The 18704-nt window shown below is 40.7% G+C and overlaps 1 protein-coding gene across 2 annotated transcripts; it reads right to left on the bottom strand.

Annotated features, from left to right (window-relative positions):
• Positions 1-2105: 2105 nt before the first annotated feature.
• On the bottom strand, positions 2106-12762 carry LOC107759474 (protein transport protein SEC24 A-like). Of its 2 annotated transcripts, XM_075234248.1 has the most exons (12): positions 11252-12761; positions 11012-11150; positions 9751-9941; positions 8707-8814; positions 8426-8629; positions 8035-8266; positions 4275-4424; positions 4036-4192; positions 3679-3806; positions 3255-3577; positions 2984-3172; positions 2106-2307 (listed from the first exon to the last, which is right to left on the bottom strand). In XM_075234248.1, exons 1-12 carry the CDS (start codon positions 12371-12373, stop codon positions 2275-2277), a joined length of 2976 nt encoding a protein of 991 aa, XP_075090349.1. In that variant the 5' UTR covers positions 12374-12761; the 3' UTR covers positions 2106-2274. The 2 variants fall into 2 exon arrangements, with proteins under 2 accessions (XP_075090349.1, XP_016432913.2); XM_016577427.2 differs by lacking the exon at positions 2106-2307 and having other exon boundaries at positions 2825-3172; positions 11252-12762.
• Positions 12763-18704: the final 5942 nt, after the last annotated feature.

The raw sequence follows: 18704 nt of genomic DNA, 5'->3' as shown, positions 1-18704 counted from the left end.
ATGTGAGAACGCACGGGAGAAAATACGTTATTGATATATTGAATGAATAAATACAATACAAGAGGTCCCTATTTATAGCTATACACTACAAGGAGATATTACTTCTCTTCCAATGTGGGACAAGACTACACTATACATATCTATAAACTAACACTCCCCTAGCTTGGATTCTTGAAGACAATAAATGTCTGCCTTCCAATTCTCAATTAGTAGCTTCACCACTCTTCTTTTGTTGACACGATTTAATCCCCTAACATTCCAAGAGATAATATTGACCTTCATTGATACACATTGCTAATAGATTTCCCCCTATTCCTAGAGCTTGACTCCGGAAAATTCATATTGAACACCAAATTCTGAACCTCCAAACTCCCTTTTTTCCTTTTTGGAGTCGTGCACGTCTTCATTGTTGACACTTCCTTCAACTCTTGTCTACGCCTATCAATTTTGAGAAATAGTGATAGAGCTTCCCTTTCACAGCCCTGAAAATTTACCCCGTGTCTTGCTCAATTTTAGAACGTTTTTATGAACCCACAAAGAAGCCTCCATCTCTGCCTCGATAAATTGCACATCTAGAGGTTCTGCATCATCCACGGATGACGGACCATGTCTCGTGGTCTTCTTCATCCATCAATTGGTTTATTCCTGAAGAAAGAAGAAAATGGAATAATTTCTCAATGAGAGCAAGTTGCTCCAACCACCTGCTCCCCACCTTGCATGTTCATTACTTCTGTTGGTTCCTCATGTACTACTACATCTTGCAGTTTGTTTGTGACAGAAATAAGAGATGAAAAGGGAGTAGTTTCTCTTTCAGGACATGTTGTTCTAACCACTTCCTCAAACCTTTGCACGTTCATTAGTTCTGTTGATTCTGTGTTGCAGATCTGTTCTTCTCTCTCCAACAGTGCAACCATAGAAAGCGATTCCCTTGTGCTAATGTTCGCTAATAACTCTGTTTCCATCGGGTCGGGCTTATTAAAAGAACCCAGAACCGAAAATCTATTTTTAATTCCCAGATCTGGACTCTTTAATGACCCACAATTGGGCCCAGAAATTAGAAAAACCCCTTGGCTCATACCCTGTGGCCCAGTTGAATACTTCCCATCTGGCACCTCCTTATCCACTGGGCCATGATTCAAATTCAAACTGCAGCTACCCTTAGTCACGTGACCCATCCCATCACCCCTTTTAACCCCTACGTCATAGTTACTGTTTGTGTCTCCTCTGTTCACCGTCGAAACCTCTGAAAAAGATTTCCATATCACCGGCGCCTCACACCAAATCGGAATTGTGAAGATAATTCCATTTTTTTCTACCTCAATGCTACTGGGAACTACTGCTACTGGGCCCTTCACTTTCAGACGAGCCCATTTAAGATGGTTACGCAGAGAAGTTTCTTCCTCTGTTTCAATCCAACCACCACATCTATCACCGATCTCCTTGAAAATTCTTTGTGACCATAGGATGGAGTGGTAATCCCAATACTCTTCTCCACACCCACTCGAGATTGGCAGTGACCGGGAAACACTCTGCAACCGGCAACCACCACTCAAGACTCATTAAATTATTTCTCCAACTCCATTCCCAGTGTGTTCAGCTAATTTTCTGGAAGGAAACTCAAATAAGAATTTTGGCCCATGTAACTCATACATTTGGACCCCCGGAATTGCATTCCATTTGTTGCTAGTCCATCTCCGGATATCAGAAAGAGTAGGCAACTCGTTGCTGATTGCGAAGCTCCCGATCACACACCTGCTCAACACGTCTTCATCACCTATAACTGGACCATTCATCACTATGCGTTGTACTGTCGACCGGTTCTCCGACGATGATGTAGAGGCTCCTTTTGCTTCCCACTTGTCGGACCTGAAAGCACCTCTGTACTAAAGATTCGCAACTGGAACTACAGTAGGTTGTCTCTGTGTAGCTGGAGGCTCCCTATTAATGAACCTTTCTATCTTTAAAGCAAGTACCTTCCACCCTGCATTGAATGAAACTTCTGGATGGATAATAACTGCTCTACGTACCCCTTGCACTGCAACCACACTTATGAAACTGCTATGGTCATTGAACTTCTTGGCACAGTAAAAACTGAAGACATGATCCCGGGTCCTCCATCTCCTGAACTCATTCCCTTTCCCATCTGAAGCAATATGCAGAAGCTTACATAACCACAGCATAACCTTCCAACTAAAAGTCATCTTTCTCATGAAATTTGACTTCCTCTCCACCCATTCATACCAAACCTCTGCTCTATCTTTATTTTCTGTAATATCAAAAGACTTGCCACCAGCGTTGAAATAGATTCTGTTTTCCATGATTAAAAGAGAACTAAGTTTTTAACACAGTCACTAAGGAATGATTGAAGAAAAAACTAAGTTGGTCTAAACACAAACTAACATCACGACAGTAGACACACTCGCCGGAAAGTGTTCATGACTCTTTCCTAGGGACTCGTGCCTGGGAGCATTAGAACAACAAGAGTTGCTGTCCTAGTTGTTTGTTAGGATAGAGAAAAATGAAGACTAATGCTAATAAAGAAACTGAAAGAGAATATGGCCATATGTAAATAGAAGAACAGCATCCGCAGATGCAGATGCGTTCACTAGATGGGCTTCACAGATGAAACCACTAAAACAAATAGACAGAATATTTTTTTCATTTTCAACAATTTATACTTTAATCAGTTATTAGAAAGTTGCCCAGATTCTAACATTTAACCTACCAAAATTAAAATTGAAGTTGCCAGTGGGAGTTGGATAGAAATTCGCAAAGCTTGCTTTTTGGTTCATTCTGTACTATGAGGAACCTTGCCAACATGGTATAATGAAGACAAAAAACGATGTTTTACATGGTCAAAGAATGTTTTGTTAAAACAAATGCAGCCCTTTTTCTTTCAGCCATCAAACTCATCCTTAGTATTATAACAATTAGATAGAAGAACTTCAACCGTTTCAACAGCTATGGTAGTCAATAAATTTACCTTAGAGAAGTCAGCAGCAAAGTTTTCCCCAAGCAAATTGTTAAGTATATCAGGTGAAAGCATCCTACCGAACCACAAGACAAACCGAAAACCATCATCATAGAGATAGAGACCTTGAGGATCTAAACTCCCTGCAGCAAGTGGAAGTCCATTCCATATGTCTATAGAATCCTCAGCCAAAGATGGTTTCTGGAAAAAGGTGATGCAGATTAGGTTTTAGAAATTCTTAAATATGACTAGATATAATGAAAAAGGGTATACAGAAACATACTTTTAGAAGGTATTCATCTACACGAATCAACTGAGAATAAAGAAGTTTCAACAATGTTTTAACAGGCAAAGCCATCATGGTATATCCAGCAGTGCAGCGTTCATCAAGCCGAGCATCAGCATGCCCATCACGGAAGGCTATCGATTTACATAATGCTAATCCATACAAGGGCAAGCACTTTAAAGATTCTGGATATATCATCCTTCCTCCTAGGCAGTGTTGGACAGCATGGAGATCTCGATATACTCTAAGAGCTTTCACAATCCTGAGTTGAATAAAACTTCGAGCCTCCTCCAATTTAGAGGTCAGAGCTTTCTCAATAGCTGCAGATAAGATAACCTCATACATTAGACACTTAAAACTACTAAAAACACAGGTATTAAAGTCAAAGAACCAAATGCAGGAAAATATTAGCTTATTGTACCCAGCCTCGTAAAAAGAGAAACAATGGCACCCGTATCAGCCAGGCGATACATTTCTCCTAAGTCTGAGACCACAGGTGCTGCTGCTGTGTGCACCCTAATGCGCCTTTCTCCAGAAGATGAAGTGTATCTTTTTTATTTACTAAGAATTGTTTCATGGAACCAAGAGGAAAGATAAATTCTCTTAAGGCAAGTTACTTTGTTTTCTAAAACATATACAAGATGTAGGAAAAGAATGCTTTAACTATTTATATATCTTTTTTTATTAAAAAAAAAAGAAGAGTGCTAACAGGAAATCTAGAATTGGGTTCAAATTCTCTGAAGAATGATGCAGAAGCTGTTATTATGCTAAAGGATACAATAGGGCTACTTGGAAATAGACCGTCTGGGATGTAAGCAGTGTCTCCTCAAGCGATAACTGCATCGCATATGCTTTATCACAGTCAACAGCTGGAAGTGCCATTAGATCAGTAGATCTCAGCATGAAGTTCCCATGATACGTAGTGGAACGAACACCTGAAAGCACAAGGAAAGAACACCTTAGTGTCCAATGATGGAACCTGTGTGTCTAGTTGGTGGAGTACTATAATAAGATAACCTTTTCCACATCTTATACGCATGACAGACTCCCAAGCAGTCTCCCTTGTAAGATCTCTGGCTAACTCATGACGTAATTTATCTTTGTGAACAGCAGCTTGGAAACTTGGATAGTAATATACCTGACCACCTGTATACTTCGCAAGAGTCCCTAGACAACGTAATTGGAAATCAATATATACCAATATCTCATAAAGGGTCACATCAAACAAAAGAGTATCAAAGACTACAAATTACAGAGATGTAAGTTATTGTCAAAGAAGTTAATGAAGCTAAACCAATCACAGAAACAGGAGAGGTTTCAGTAAACTAAAAAGTACGACATGACATTTAGACACCGAAGCTTTTTTACGATGTCTTTATTATAGAGATATTGTCTTGCTACTTACACTTATAACAACAACAACAACAACCCAGTATAATCCCACAAGTGGGGTATGGGGAGGGTAGAGTGTACGCAGACCTTACCCCTACCCCAGAGGGGTAGAGAGGCTGTTTCCGAAAGACCTTCGGCTCGAGAAGAAGAAAAATAAACAATAGACAATAGATCAGTGACAGCAATAGAAGATAAAAAAATATTAACAGCATCGTAAGAAATAGAAAAATAGATGTAAAAGCAATAACTATAAACAACAATACTACCATAGAAAATAGTGAGGAAACTACATAAACCACTAACAACTCACAGCGAAACAACAACAGGCCAGCCCCGCCCCCGGAACAACCCTAACCTACAACCCTAATGCTTGACCTCCACCCCTTCCTATCCAGAACCATGTCCTCGGAGATCTGAAGTCACGCCATGTCTTGCCTGATCACCTCACCCCAATACTTCTTAGGTCGTCCTCTACCTCTCCTCGTACCTGCCAATACTAACGTCTCACACACCTCCTAACCGGGGCATCTATGCTTTTCCTCCGCACGTGCCCGAACCATCTAAGTCTCGCTTCCCGCATCTTGTCGTCCATGGGAGCCACGCCAACCGTCTCCCGAATATCTACATTCCTAATCTTATCCAGCCTAATGTGCCCGCACATCCACCTCAACATCCTCATTTCTGCCACTTTCATCTTCTGGGTATGGGAATTCTTGGTTGCCCAACACTCAGCTCCAGCTCCATACAACATGGTCGGTCTAACCACCGCTCTATAGAACTTGCCTTTGAGTTTCGGTGGCACTTTCTTGTCACACAGGACTCCAGATGCTAACCTCTATTTCATCCAAACCACTCTTATACGGTGCGTGACATCCTCGTCTATCTCCCCATCCCCGTGAATAATTGATCCAAGGTACTTGAAACTCCCTCTCTTAGGGATGACTTGAGAGTCAAGCCTCACATACATGTCCGCTTCTCCCGACTCATCGCTGAGCTTACACTCCAGATATTCTGTCTTAGTCCTACTCAACTTAAAACCTTTAACCTCAATGGTCTGTCTCCAAATGTCCAGCCTCTCATTAACGCCGCTTCGCGTCTCATCAATCAGTACTATATCATCAACGAACAACATACACCATGGCACCTCCCCTTGAATATGGTGTGTTAGCGCATCCATCACCAGGGCAAATAAGAACGGGCTGAGCGCAGACCCTTGGTGTAACCCCATAACAACAGGAAAGTGCTCCGAGTCACCTCCCACAGTCCTAACCCGAGTCTTAGCTCCCTCATACATGTCCTTTAATACCCTAATGTAAGCTACCGGCACACCTTTCCCGTCCAGTCATCTCCAAAGAACCTCCCTAGGAACCTTGTCATACGCTTTCTCTAGGTCAATAAACACCATGAGCAAATCCTTTTTCCTATCCCTGTACTGTTCCACCAACCTCCTAATAAGGTGGACAGCTTCTGCAGTGGACCGACCCGGCATGAATCCGAATTGGTTGTCGGATATAGACACTGCCCTCCTCACCCTTCCTTCCACCACCCTCTCCAAAACTTTCATGGTATGACTTAGTAACTTGATGCCCCTATAGTTGTTACAATTCTGGATGTCACCTTTGTTCTTGAACAGCGGTATCATCGTACTCCACCTCCATTCATCTGGCATACTCTTCGTCCTGAATATAATATTAAATAGCGCAGTCAACCATTTCAAGCCTGCTCTACCCACACACCTCTACAATTCCACCGAAATTTCGTCTGGCCCAGTCGCTTGGCCCCTACTCATCTTGCGCATAGCTCCCACGACCTCCTCAACCTTAATACGCCTACAATACCTAAAGTCTTGGTGACTCCCGGAGTGACCCAATTCCCCTAGTACAATGTCTTTGTCCCCTTCTTCATTCATAAGCCGATAGAAGTGATCATGCCATCTCCGCTTAATCTAGGCATCTTTCATCAATACTCTGCCTTCCTCGTCCTTGATGCACCTCACTTGATCCAGGTCACGAGCCTTCCACTCTCTAGCCTTGGCCAGCCGAAATAGCTTCTTCTCCCCTCCTTTGTCCCCCAACTCCTCGTACAGACGACCAAACGCTGCATCCTTAGCCTCTGTGACCGCTAACTTCGCCTCCTTCCTGGCTTCCATATATCTTCCTCTATTCACTCTCCTCTTTTCCTCGTTTGTGCTCTTCACTAACCTAAGATACGCTGCTTTCTTTGCTTCCACTTTACCTTGTACCACATCATTCCACCACCAGTCGCCTTGGTGCCCGCCAGAGTAACCCTTCGAGATCCCTAGCACCTTTCTCGCTGCCTTTCTTATACAGTCTGTCGTAGCTGTCCACATCTCGCTAGCGTCCCTGCTACTCCTCCAGGCGCCCATAGCCATCAACCTCCCCTTCAACTCCTGAGCTTTATCCCTCGTCAAGGCTCCCCACCTGATCCTCAATTGACCCTAGACAAACCTCTTCTTCCTCCTTAATAATATACCGACGTCCATCACCAAGAGCCTATGTTGTGTCGCGAGAGTCTCACTCGGGATAACCTTGCAATCCACACACAGCCGCCTATCACATCTCCTGAGGAGAAGGTAATCAATCTGAGTCTTAGCCACCGTACTCCGGAAAGTAACCAAATGCTCCTCCCTCTTCGGAAAACTAGAGTTCGCGATCACCAACTCAAAAGCTCTAGCAAAATCCAACAGTGAGGTACCTCCTCCGTTCCTATCCCCAAAGCCGAAGACACCATGCACCTCGCCATATCCATCAGCAGACGACCCTATATGCCCATTGAAATCCCCTCCTGTGAATAACTTCTCCGCAAGCGGCACACTACGCACCATCTCGTCCGGCCCCTCCCAGAAGCTTCTTTTAACCTCCTCATCTAAGCCCGCTTGCGGCGCATATGCACTAATAACATTCAGAGCTACTTACACTTATATAAAACTTAAAAGTAAAAGCACAGTTTATTGAAATTATCAAGGCGGTTGCCAAATCAGCCTTCTGCGCCGAACATCTCTTTGAGGTCTCTTTATAGAGACCAGATTTAGTTTGGCTAATTAAAAGGCCTCACATACATCGGCAAGTGAATTTAAACATTTGGAAAATCATAAGGCGCAAAAACTAATGATTCACATCTTAAAATTATTAAACTGTTTGTGTCTGGAATAGATGGTATATCTGAGTTTTAGGCAACGACACAGAAATATCAATCAAACAAGTAGAGACAAGTCGAGAAAGAAAGCTAGTTGGACGACATCATAGAAGACAGGCTGTAAGAAGTTTTGCTTTTCCATTCTAGTTTTTTAGATGTTAGTTATAGTGGACGTTCAATTACCTAATATAGATATATCAATATGTTGTTACAGTGAAAGATCAACTACCTAATGTAGCTATATCAGTATATTTGTCGCTGAAACCGTATACATTAACTGCTACTTGATACTTGGTGAAATCGGCAGCCATCTGTTTATAGAAAGGATCTTCTGGAGTTCTCAATGTATGCTCCTTGTCAGTTCCATAAACACGAAGATCATCTCCTCGCAGTCTTAAGCGGCCAACACCTAATGATGGAAGAGTGTGCTGAAAGATCAGCAATTTACCACCAAGTTGACTCTGGAAGCAAAGAAGCAAGATTAGTCAGTGTGGAGTCAACATATGGCAAAAAAGGTGATTTTACGATTGACTAAATTTGGACAGCAAACTTCTCTGATACCAAGGACATAACTCAATCAACAAATCATGTACAGAGATGGTAGAAAGAAGTCCACGCACCATAACCATGAAGGCTGCTTTAAGAGCTGGACCAAAAGCTGATTCCACATTTACATTCTCCTGGAACATTGAAGGCAAGCTATCTAAAAATGCATCTACCACAGTTCTTGATTCCGACAAATTGACAAGGAGATCATCTGGCAACGGAATAAATACATCGTCCAGATCTGACATGACGATCATTTGTGGCTGAGTCAAGGATGACTGGCAGAAGAGCAAAAGAACCTTATAATTTATACACTAGAAGGATATTAAAAGTACGCCCACATCAAATCACTTGCCTTCATATTATAAAAGTGTAATGTACTGTCATAAGTTATAAACCCGATCTGTGTTCTGGGAAAGCCAGGCAAATTGTCCAAACAACTCTTGATCGTTTGTGATACAACCTGAAAAAGATTTGTAAACTGGTAAAGAAAGAGACTAAAGTAGAAATGTGCTCTCAATGCGTCGCTTTCTGGTCTCATCCATAGTATTGTTCAAGCCATGAGTTCCTTTGATCAAATTTTGATCTCTCATATTCATTGAGAAACAAACTTCTCAGTTCTCAGTAGATTTACAGTCTCACTTCGCTTACTATTTCGGCCCTGGTGTCCAATTTCTTGCTGAACCTCCTATGGCTTAGGCTTCTGGCAGATTCAAGACTCCATAGGAGTCAGGTTGTTGTTTTCAAGGGTTCATGCCCACCTTTTCTTACCCAAAAAAAAAGAAAGAAAGAGAATAAAGTAAATATGTCTATGAAGTTTTAATGGTTTAACCAGGAGAAATTGCATCCAGTAGCCATTACAAAGAGAAATTTGTAGATATTGAGATTCCAGCCTTGCAGTTACAACACCACTTTGCCTCACCTAGGTATAGGGTTCTTCCTTTTTTTTAATAAGTACTTCGGTATAGGGTTCTAATCCCACCAAAGGCCTTTCCTCTTCTACCTTCCCCAACCCAGTTATTCAAAGGGCCAACCCTACCCCAAAAAATTTAGAAAAGAAAAGTGTAAGAATTAGCTGACCTCAAGAATAACTAGGCACTGAAAATTAAGCAAAAAATAATTAACCAAAAAAAGAATAGAGAAGGCCCTGTGACTAAACCTATATGGTTTCAGGTTCATATTTTCCTCTGCTTCCGGGAAAGCATTCCAATATTTATTGGGTATTATAATGGGCAAAGTAGAGGTCCTATCAAAAAATGGACAATATGAGGAGCATCAGTTAGTGAGCAAAATGTATACAAGGAGGATAAGTTGTCATAAGTAAATTAAAGTCTGGATTGACATGCTTTTCAGTTAGATGCAAATTGCAAAGCTTGATAACTACAACACAAATGCATACCTCGAGCATTCCACTCTTCACAGCAGATACAGATACATCGATGAGGAAAAAGTAAAGTGGAGGCATTGGAGGCCGGACCATGTAATCAGTGGGAGCAATGAACTCCACGCTCCCCTTGGTAAGTTCAGGCCTTTGATCCAAATCGATTCTTCTGCCACTGGCATCCAAATAGGCAAAATATTCGCCAGGAACTGGACATAAAGAGAATGATGAGCCAATGCACCTCAAAATAGGACAAGTGAATCTACTCGTATATATGTTACGGTAGCAAAGAGAGAAATCTGCAAGTTTAAAAATAAAAATAAAAACACAACTGCTACCCAGCTGGAAGGTTTGACATGGAATGGAACATCAATATGAACATACACTGAGATGTTAACCTAACAAATTAACCATATCAGGCCATGACCTCTTCAGCAGTCACAAATAGAGAGAGGGCATTGGTTGAGTTTTAAAATATTATTAGCAGCATTTTCAATAAAAGGTGAGTGAAAAACTGAAGAAAGACTAACAAAAGATGCAAATAAGTGGAAAAGGCCTACTTAGAATATGTAAGGCAACATCATGAAAAAAAAGCCTCTTAGTTTAACTAGTTTTAAATTTATCTCTGAATTCGCTCCATAGATCTGAGAGTATCTACAGTTACTTAATCAAGGTCATCTTGCGACATTGCAACCCTTGCATTCCCATAATCCCATGTACACAAAGTCATAAGTGTAGAAGGGTGTGACGCTTCATTCCCATTAACCCCACTTCTCTCTCTCTCTTTCACTCCCCACTCCACTCCTTCCATCCTACCTAACATTGGAAAGCCGATAAGTACACACAGAAGTTCGCTTAGAAATGTTACTCCCTCCGATTCAAAAAGAATGAACCTATTACTATCTGGGGACTCAAAGTGTCAAACAAAATTTCTTTGACCGTATTTTTTGCAAATATTTTTTAAATATTTTGAATTGTTAACTATTGTGGCTTATAGTACTTTTTATGTAGTTTCTAAATATGTGAATTTTATTTCAAACAACTTAAAGAATCTATGTCCGAATTCACACTGAAATTAGGCAATTTGACCCTCGTACTCCGAAAAGGTTCAAACAAATTGAAACGGAGGGAGTATAAAATATTGGTGGACTTGACCTGTTTTCGCTACACAATATTAGCACTTTTAAGCACATCAAAATCAGACGATACGGCTTCAAAAAAATGTAATAGAGAAGAGATTTAAGAGCAGAATCAATACTGAGGAGTTGACAATACTTACCATCATTAAGCAATGCACATAAGTTACATCGCCACTTTCTTCCACTGTCTGTAAACGTCACATAGGGATTTACATAAGTCCGGCACCTTTTACACCGTATGATGCCAGTTCGGGCAAAATTAACTACTGGAACTTCTTCCTGGATAAAGAAATTTTGCGGATAGAGCAATAAGAGATTTGCACAACGAAATAAAGCTTTCAGTATCAAATATGTAACTGTTACATTTCATGGGTACAAACCCCATTAGGAGCTTCAGCAAGAGGAGAAACAACTGCTCCAAGAGTTAAGTGCCACCTTGAAGCCAAGGACTGAGAATTTGGTATGCCACTAGTCGTTAGCCTCAAATATCTTGAACTACAGTTCATCGGATACATCTCGGACAAAGTGTTCCGTTCCAGGTCACCTTCCAATGGCCTTGGTAGAACTTTAGAATCAAGCCCCGGATCAAATGATCCTGGAACAGACCCAATAGAGAAGGAACTGAAATCTTCTTCTAAACCCTGCATAACTGCCGTAGGAGGTGTAGACCCGGGATGCTGCATTTGTTCCCTTGAGTTACCCAGTTGAGATGCTACTGATGGTGGAGCTGCATAGCCTCCTTGTTGGGCAAGATAGGGGCTAGATGTTGCTGGCATTGTCGGAACATAACCACCTTGCTGAGAAGGAAAGGCTAAAGATTGTCTTGGTTGAACCTGTGCACCCGCTGTATTTTGATGACTTATATACCCTGGAAAAGCAGATTGAAAGCCGGGTCTGGCAGCAGGATAAGCTGGACCTGCTGGTGGTGAAGATGGATGCATGGTCGCCCTGGCAGCAGAAAACTGGGAATCTACGGGTGACCGAGGAACAACTGGACCGGGTTGCACCATGCTCGCACTTTGAGGGGGGAATCCCATAGGAACATGAGGAGGTTGGATTTGGGGATTAAGGGAAACATGAGATGTTGAGAAGGGACCTGAAACGGGTCTAACTGGTGGTTGTAAAACAGGTTGGCCTGCAAGTGAAGAGCGTGGTGGAGGTACCCCAGCTGTAGAAGAAAACTGTGGTGCTGGAAAGCGTTGGTAAGGCCCAGCAGCTGGTGGTCCATATGGAGATGGAGATGTTGGAGGTAGCCTAGCTGCATCATTAGGCATACCTGATGGCATTGTTCTAAAAGCAGAGGCCTCAGTTCCAACCATGGCGCCAGATGCAGAGGAAAGAGACGTAATCTGGGAAGAACTAGGAGAAGAATGCCGAAATGCAGAAGCTTCGGATCCAACCACTGGGCCAGATGATTGAAAGGGTGTTGAACTTTGTGGAACACTAAAGGGAGAAACAGGCCTCGAGGGAATGGCAGGACCATTAGGATATTCAGTGCCCATGTTTTCAAAGAACTGTTCCTGTTAAAATACTAGCAGCAACAAACAGAGATGTCACAGAAAAAGTAAAACTAGACTTGTACATTAGCTAAAGAGCAGGTGTTCCAAGATCCCAAGACTGGAAAGGGAAAAAAAGTATACCAAAAAAAAACAAGAAGCTATTGTTTAAACAATAACACATTAACATAAGAGCTAAAAGCATATAAGAGCGAGAAGACCCGTTGAACTTTAAGCAAAAAGTGAAGTGCAAGCTTCTTCAAAGTGAAACATAAATTTTCAGAAAATACAAGAAAAGCATCTTGCATATATAAAAGGTCAAAGGTCCAAATATGCCCTTGTACTATACGAAATTGAGCACATTTGCCTTTCGTTAATACTTTAGCTCAAATATGCCCTTACCGTCATATAGTTGGTCCATATATAAGTTACACAGTTGGCCCATATATTCCCTTTTCGAAACGGAATTCACTCAAACTAATTAGCTCTTTCGTTAATTGTATTAAAGTGTATTACAAACACTATTTCCTTTTTATTAGTATTTTTTTTCTTTACCTTTCTCTTTTCTTTCTTCTCTTTTTTTTCCTTTTTCTTTCTCCCTTATCCGATTTCCTCCATTACTGATGTCTTTTCCATTTTCGTCACCAATTTCACTTGACAAAACTCATGAATTCCAATTACTACTCACTGGCCCTCCAAATAAACGAAATTAAATTGTTCCAACAATTATGGTTTAAACTTTAAAATAATAAAAACATCTCAACCTTTAACAATACTCAAAAGACCAAAATATTTAAATTGTTTCCAGAAAGATAATTTAATGATTAAAAGCCTAGAGTTCAAGTTGTAGTGTTATAAATTTGAGTTGTTAGTCTTTTTTCATCTTTTTTCAGCTGGACATTTTTTATTTTTTTATTAACTATGTAAATTAGGGGTGGAACGGGTTGGTTAAAAACCGAACCAAACCAATTATATCGGTTTGGATTGTTCAGTTTTGTTGGATTTTTCGGGTTTTTTGTTATATAAATATTATTTCAATCTTACTTTGTTAAATTTTTTAGAACAAAATATATGTTCAATAAAAATTAAAAAATTGACAAACATATGATCTATAAAAATATTCTTATGGGAGAATTTTCTTAGTAATTGGAATTCATGAGTTTTGTCAAGTGAAATTGGTGACGAAAATGGAGAAGACATCAGTAATGGAGGAAATCGGATAAGAGAGAAAGAAAAAGGAAAAAAAAAAAAGAAGAAAGAAAAGAGAAAGGTAAAGAAAAAAAAGTACTAATAAAAAGGAAATAGTGTTTGTAATACACTTTAATACAATTAACAAAAGAGCTAATTAGTTTGGGTGGATTCCGTTTCGAAAAGGACATATACGGGCCAACTGTGTAACTCTAAGGGCATATGTGGACCAACTATGTGACGGTAAGGGCATATTTGAGCTAAAGTATTAACGAAGGGTAAATGTGTTCAATTTCGTATAGTACAAGGGCATATTTGGACCTTTTCCGAATATAAAATTCGTATGCTTATTCATAATGGAAATCAGAAATACTCATATTTTTCTGACTGCAGGTCGCTGCTGAATGAACTCCGAATGCTGGAAATTTGCCACACCTACAGAGAGGGTAATGGTGTGGCTGATTTACTGACAAGATTAGGATAGACATTAGCCTATGAAAATAGGCAGGATTTCGGTAATCTTTTATCTCCCTCCAAACTTTACTTCATCGCACTTAGAACAAGACTCTTAAGGAACTATAACTTTTCATTCAGTTCCATGTTGTAATAACTACCTTCACTTTTCAATAAAATGTCTTTTAGCAACAAAAAAAAATTGTACTTAACCATTAACATCGCAATTAGGAGTGGCAAACGGGCGGGGCGGGGCGGATATGGTTCGGATCAAAAACGGGTAATGAAAAAACGGATAAATTGTCCGACCCGACCCATATTTAATACGGATAAAAAACTAGCTAACCGGCGGATAATATGGGTAACCATATTATCCATGACTTCTTGCATATGATCACATTTGAGAGAATTCTTAGTCTCCCTAACCTGAGTAACCCCCAATTTGAGGCTTTACAAATGTAAAAGTTAGACTTATTGGTCATCCATTGGTTATCCATTTTCTAAATTGATAATATGGTTCTTATCCATATTTGATCCGTTTTTAAAAAATTCATTATCCAACCCATTTTTAGTGGATAATATGGGTGGTTAACTGTTTTCTTTTAACCATTTTGCCACCCCTAATCGCAATTAACACCACTAATCTCAGCATCAACATAAAGTAATGACAACATTAATTTCAACAACTCAAATTTAACATCACTCCACACAAAGTAAACTTTAACTGCAAAACTTATTTTCAATATTCAATTAACTAGACATAAAAGAATTACTTGTATCTTTTATTTCATAATTTGATTACTTTAGTAACTCTACAAATAATCAGCTTTAGCAAGAGTCGCCTTTTATTTCCAAGCAATCCATTTATAAAATCAATAATTGGAGAATAGAAAACAAAGCAGAAAGCAGAAAGAAAAGGAGAAAAAGAACTACTGCTTTCCTGCTGTAAACAGTGTTTTTCAAGCTATTTCTTCAGCTACTACTACAAATTGTAGCGACATGGGGACCGATACTTTGAATAGTCGGATGGTTTCTTTAGCAGAGTATATTGAGTTCCTTCAGTATAAAGCATGTAAGCAGACATCGTCTGAGATAGCTTCTGTTGTTCAAACAGGTAATAGCGTGACTTGTTTCTCCCAATCTTCATCCTCTGAGTTTTGGGTCATTGATTCAGGTGCATCAGATCATATTTCTGGTAACAAATCTCTTTTCACTACTATTTCGTATTCTCAATCTCTTCCAAAAGTCACAATGGCCAATGGGTCTCAAACCATGGCAACTGCAATAGGTCAAGCAAGCCCACTTCCTTCCTTACCTTTAGATTCAGTCCTTTATGTTCCCAATAGTCCTTTTAATCTCATAGTTGTTAGTCGCTTAGCCAAATCACTTAAATGCGCTGTTTTATTTCTTGATGACCATATTTTTATACAGGAACGCAGTACGGGGCGGATCATTGGTACCGGGCGTGAATCAAACGGACTTTATTACCTTATCCTTGCTAAATCACATGGACTCACATCTTGTCTTCCTTCTACAACTTGTCCTGTTACTGATTCACCAGATTTATTACATAAACGGTTGGGACATCCCAGTTTGTCAAAACTTCAGAAAATGGTATCTGGTTTATCTCACTTGTCAGCTCTAGAGTGTGAGTCATGTCAGCTTGGTAAGCATACCCGCTCCCATTTCCCTCGACGTCTTGATAATCGAGCAGAGTCACCTTTTACTTTAGTCCATTCAGATATTTGGGGTCCTAGTCGGGTCAGTTCCACCTTAGGATTCCGCTACTTTGTTAGTTTCATTGATGATTATTCCAGGTGCACTTGGATATTTTTGATAAAAAATCGATCTGAGCTGTTTTCTATTTTCCAGACCTGCCACGCTGAAATTCAAAATCAATTTGGGGTTTCTATTCGCACATTTCGTAGTGATAATGCCCGAGAGTATTTGTCTTCCCCATTTCAGCAGTTTATGAAATCTCATGGGATTATTCATCAAACATCTTGTCTGTACACATCTCAACAAAATGGGGTAGCTGAAAGAAAAAATAGACATCTTATTGAAACTGCTCGTACCCTACTCATACAATCTCATGCTCCGTTGCGTTTTTGGGGGATGCCGTTCTTACATCTTGCTATCTTATTAATCGTATGCCATCTTCAGCTATCCAGAACCAAGTTCCATTCTCTGTCTTGTTTCCCCACTTACCTTTGTTCTCTCTTCCACCCCGTATCTTTGGAAGCACTTGTTTTGTTCATAACCATACTCCAGGAACAGATAAGTTAGCTCCTCGTGCTCTTAAGTGCGTATTTCTGGGTTTCTCGAGAACACAAAAGGGGTATCGATGCTACTCTCCTGACCTCCAGCGGTACCTTATGTCCGCTGATGTTACCTTCTTTGAAACCCAATCATACTTCACAGGTTCAGGTCATCACTTAGATATTTCTGAGGTACTACCAGTTTCATCTTTTGGAGATTCAGTCACTCCAGCTCCACCACCTACAGCTCCAGTTGTAGCTCCACCACCTATAGCTCCAGTTGTACCACCTACAATTCCGGTTGTAGCTCCACCACCTATAGCTCCAGTTCCTCCACATAATCCAGTTCAACCTTCTGCAGCTCCACCATTCTTGACTTATCATCGTCGTCCACATCCAGCATCAGGCTCAGGTGATTCACGCCCCGCATCAGATTCTGCACCTACTGCGGACTTGTCTCCTCTTAGTCAACCAATTGCACTCCGCAAAGGTGTACGATCCACACTTAATCCTAATCCCCACTATGTCGGTTTAAGTTATCATCGTCTGTCGTCACCACATTATGCTTTTATATCTTCTTTGTCCACTGTTTCTATCCCTAAGTCTACAGGTGAGGCACTATCTCATCCAGGATGGCAACATGCTATGATTGACGAGATGTCTGCTTTACATGCGAGTGACACTTGGGAGCTTGTTCCTCTTCCTGCAGGTAAGTCTACTGTTGGTTGTCGTTGGGTTTATGCAGTCAAAGTCGGCCTGGATGACCAGATTGATCGGCTTAAGGCTCGTCTTGTTGCAAAAGGATATACTCAGATTTTTGGGCTTGATTATAGTGATACTTTCTCTCCCGTGGCTAAAGTAGCATCTATTCGTCTCTTTTTGTCCATGGCTGTTGTACGTCATTGGCCTCTTTATCAGTTAGACATTAAGAATGCTTTTCTCCACGGTGATCTTGAGGAAGAAGTTTATATGGAGCAACCACTTGGTTTTGTTGCTCAGGGGGAGTTTAATGGTTGTGTGTGTAGATTGCGCAAGTCACTATATGGTTTGAAACAGTCCCTCGAGCTTGGTTTGGTAAGTTCAGCATAATTATTCAGGAGTTCGGCATGACTCGTAGTGAGGCTGATCACTCTGTGTTTTATCGGCATTCTGCTCCTAATCTGTGTATTTATCTAGTGGTTTATGTTGATGATATTGTTATTACTGGTAATGATCAGGATGGTATTACTAATCTGAAGGAACATCTCTTTCAGCACTTCCAGACTAAGGATCTGGGCAGATTGAAGTATTTTCTAGGTATTGAGGTCGCTCAGTCTAGCTCAGGTATTGTTATTTCACAGCGGAAGTATGCCTTAGACATTCTTGAGGAGACTGGAATGATGGGTTGCAGACCTATTGACTCTCCTATGGATCCGAATGCTAAGCTTCTGCCTGGACATGGGGAGCCTCTTAGAGACCCTACGAGATATAGAAGGTTGGTTGGCAAATTGAATTACCTCACAGTGACTAGACCTGACATTTCTTTTCCGGTGAGTGTTGTAAGTCAGTTTATGGATTCTCCATGTGATAGTCACTGGGATGCAGTTGTTCGCATTCTTCGGTATATAAAGTCAGCTCCAGGCAAAGGATTACTATTCGAGGATCGAGGCCACGAGCAGATTGTTGGGTACACAGATGCTGATTGGGCAGGATCACCTTTTGATAGACGTTCTACGTCTGGATATTGTGTTCTAGTAGGAGGTAATTTCGTCTCGTGGAAGAGCAAGAAACAGAATGTAGTTGCTCGATCTAGCGCCGAAGCCGAATATCGGGCCATGGCTATGGCGACGTGTGAGTTAGTTTGGGTCAAGCAGTTGCTCAAGGAGTTAAAGTTCGGAGAAATCAGCAAGATGGAACTAGTGTGTGATAACCAAGCTGCTCTTCATATTGCGTCAAATCCGGTGTTCCATGAGAGGACTAAACACATTGAGATCGACTGTCACTTTGTCAGAGAAAAAATACTTTCAGGAGATATTGTTACAAAGTTTGTAAAGTCGAATGATCAACTAGCAGATATTTTCACTAAGTCTCTTACTGGTTCTCGTATTAGTTACATGTGTAACAAGCTCGGCACATATGATGTGTATACACCGGCTTGAGGGGGAGTGTTAGTTTATAGATATGTATAGTGTAGTCTTGTCCCACATTGGAAGAGGAGTAATATCTCCTTGTAGTGTATAGCTATAAATAGGGACCTCTTGTATTGTATTTATTCATTCAATATATCAATAACATATTTTCTCCCGTACCTTCTCACAAGGGGATGTACAGGAGTATGTGAAACAGATATGGGGTTATAGATAGGTAAAATTTGGGTGTCTAGAGGCTAGCGGTACAAGGGAGGGCATTTTGGTATTATGGGATAGCAGAGTATGGAGGGGGGAAGTAGTCAATGTTGG

Source organism: Nicotiana tabacum, chromosome 17, assembly GCF_000715075.1.
Source record: "Nicotiana tabacum cultivar K326 chromosome 17, ASM71507v2, whole genome shotgun sequence".
In the NCBI taxonomy this organism is placed as follows: domain Eukaryota; kingdom Viridiplantae; phylum Streptophyta; class Magnoliopsida; order Solanales; family Solanaceae; genus Nicotiana; species Nicotiana tabacum.
The sequence above is the reverse complement of the archived record's forward strand: the minus strand, read 5'-3'. Positions and strand labels throughout refer to the sequence as shown.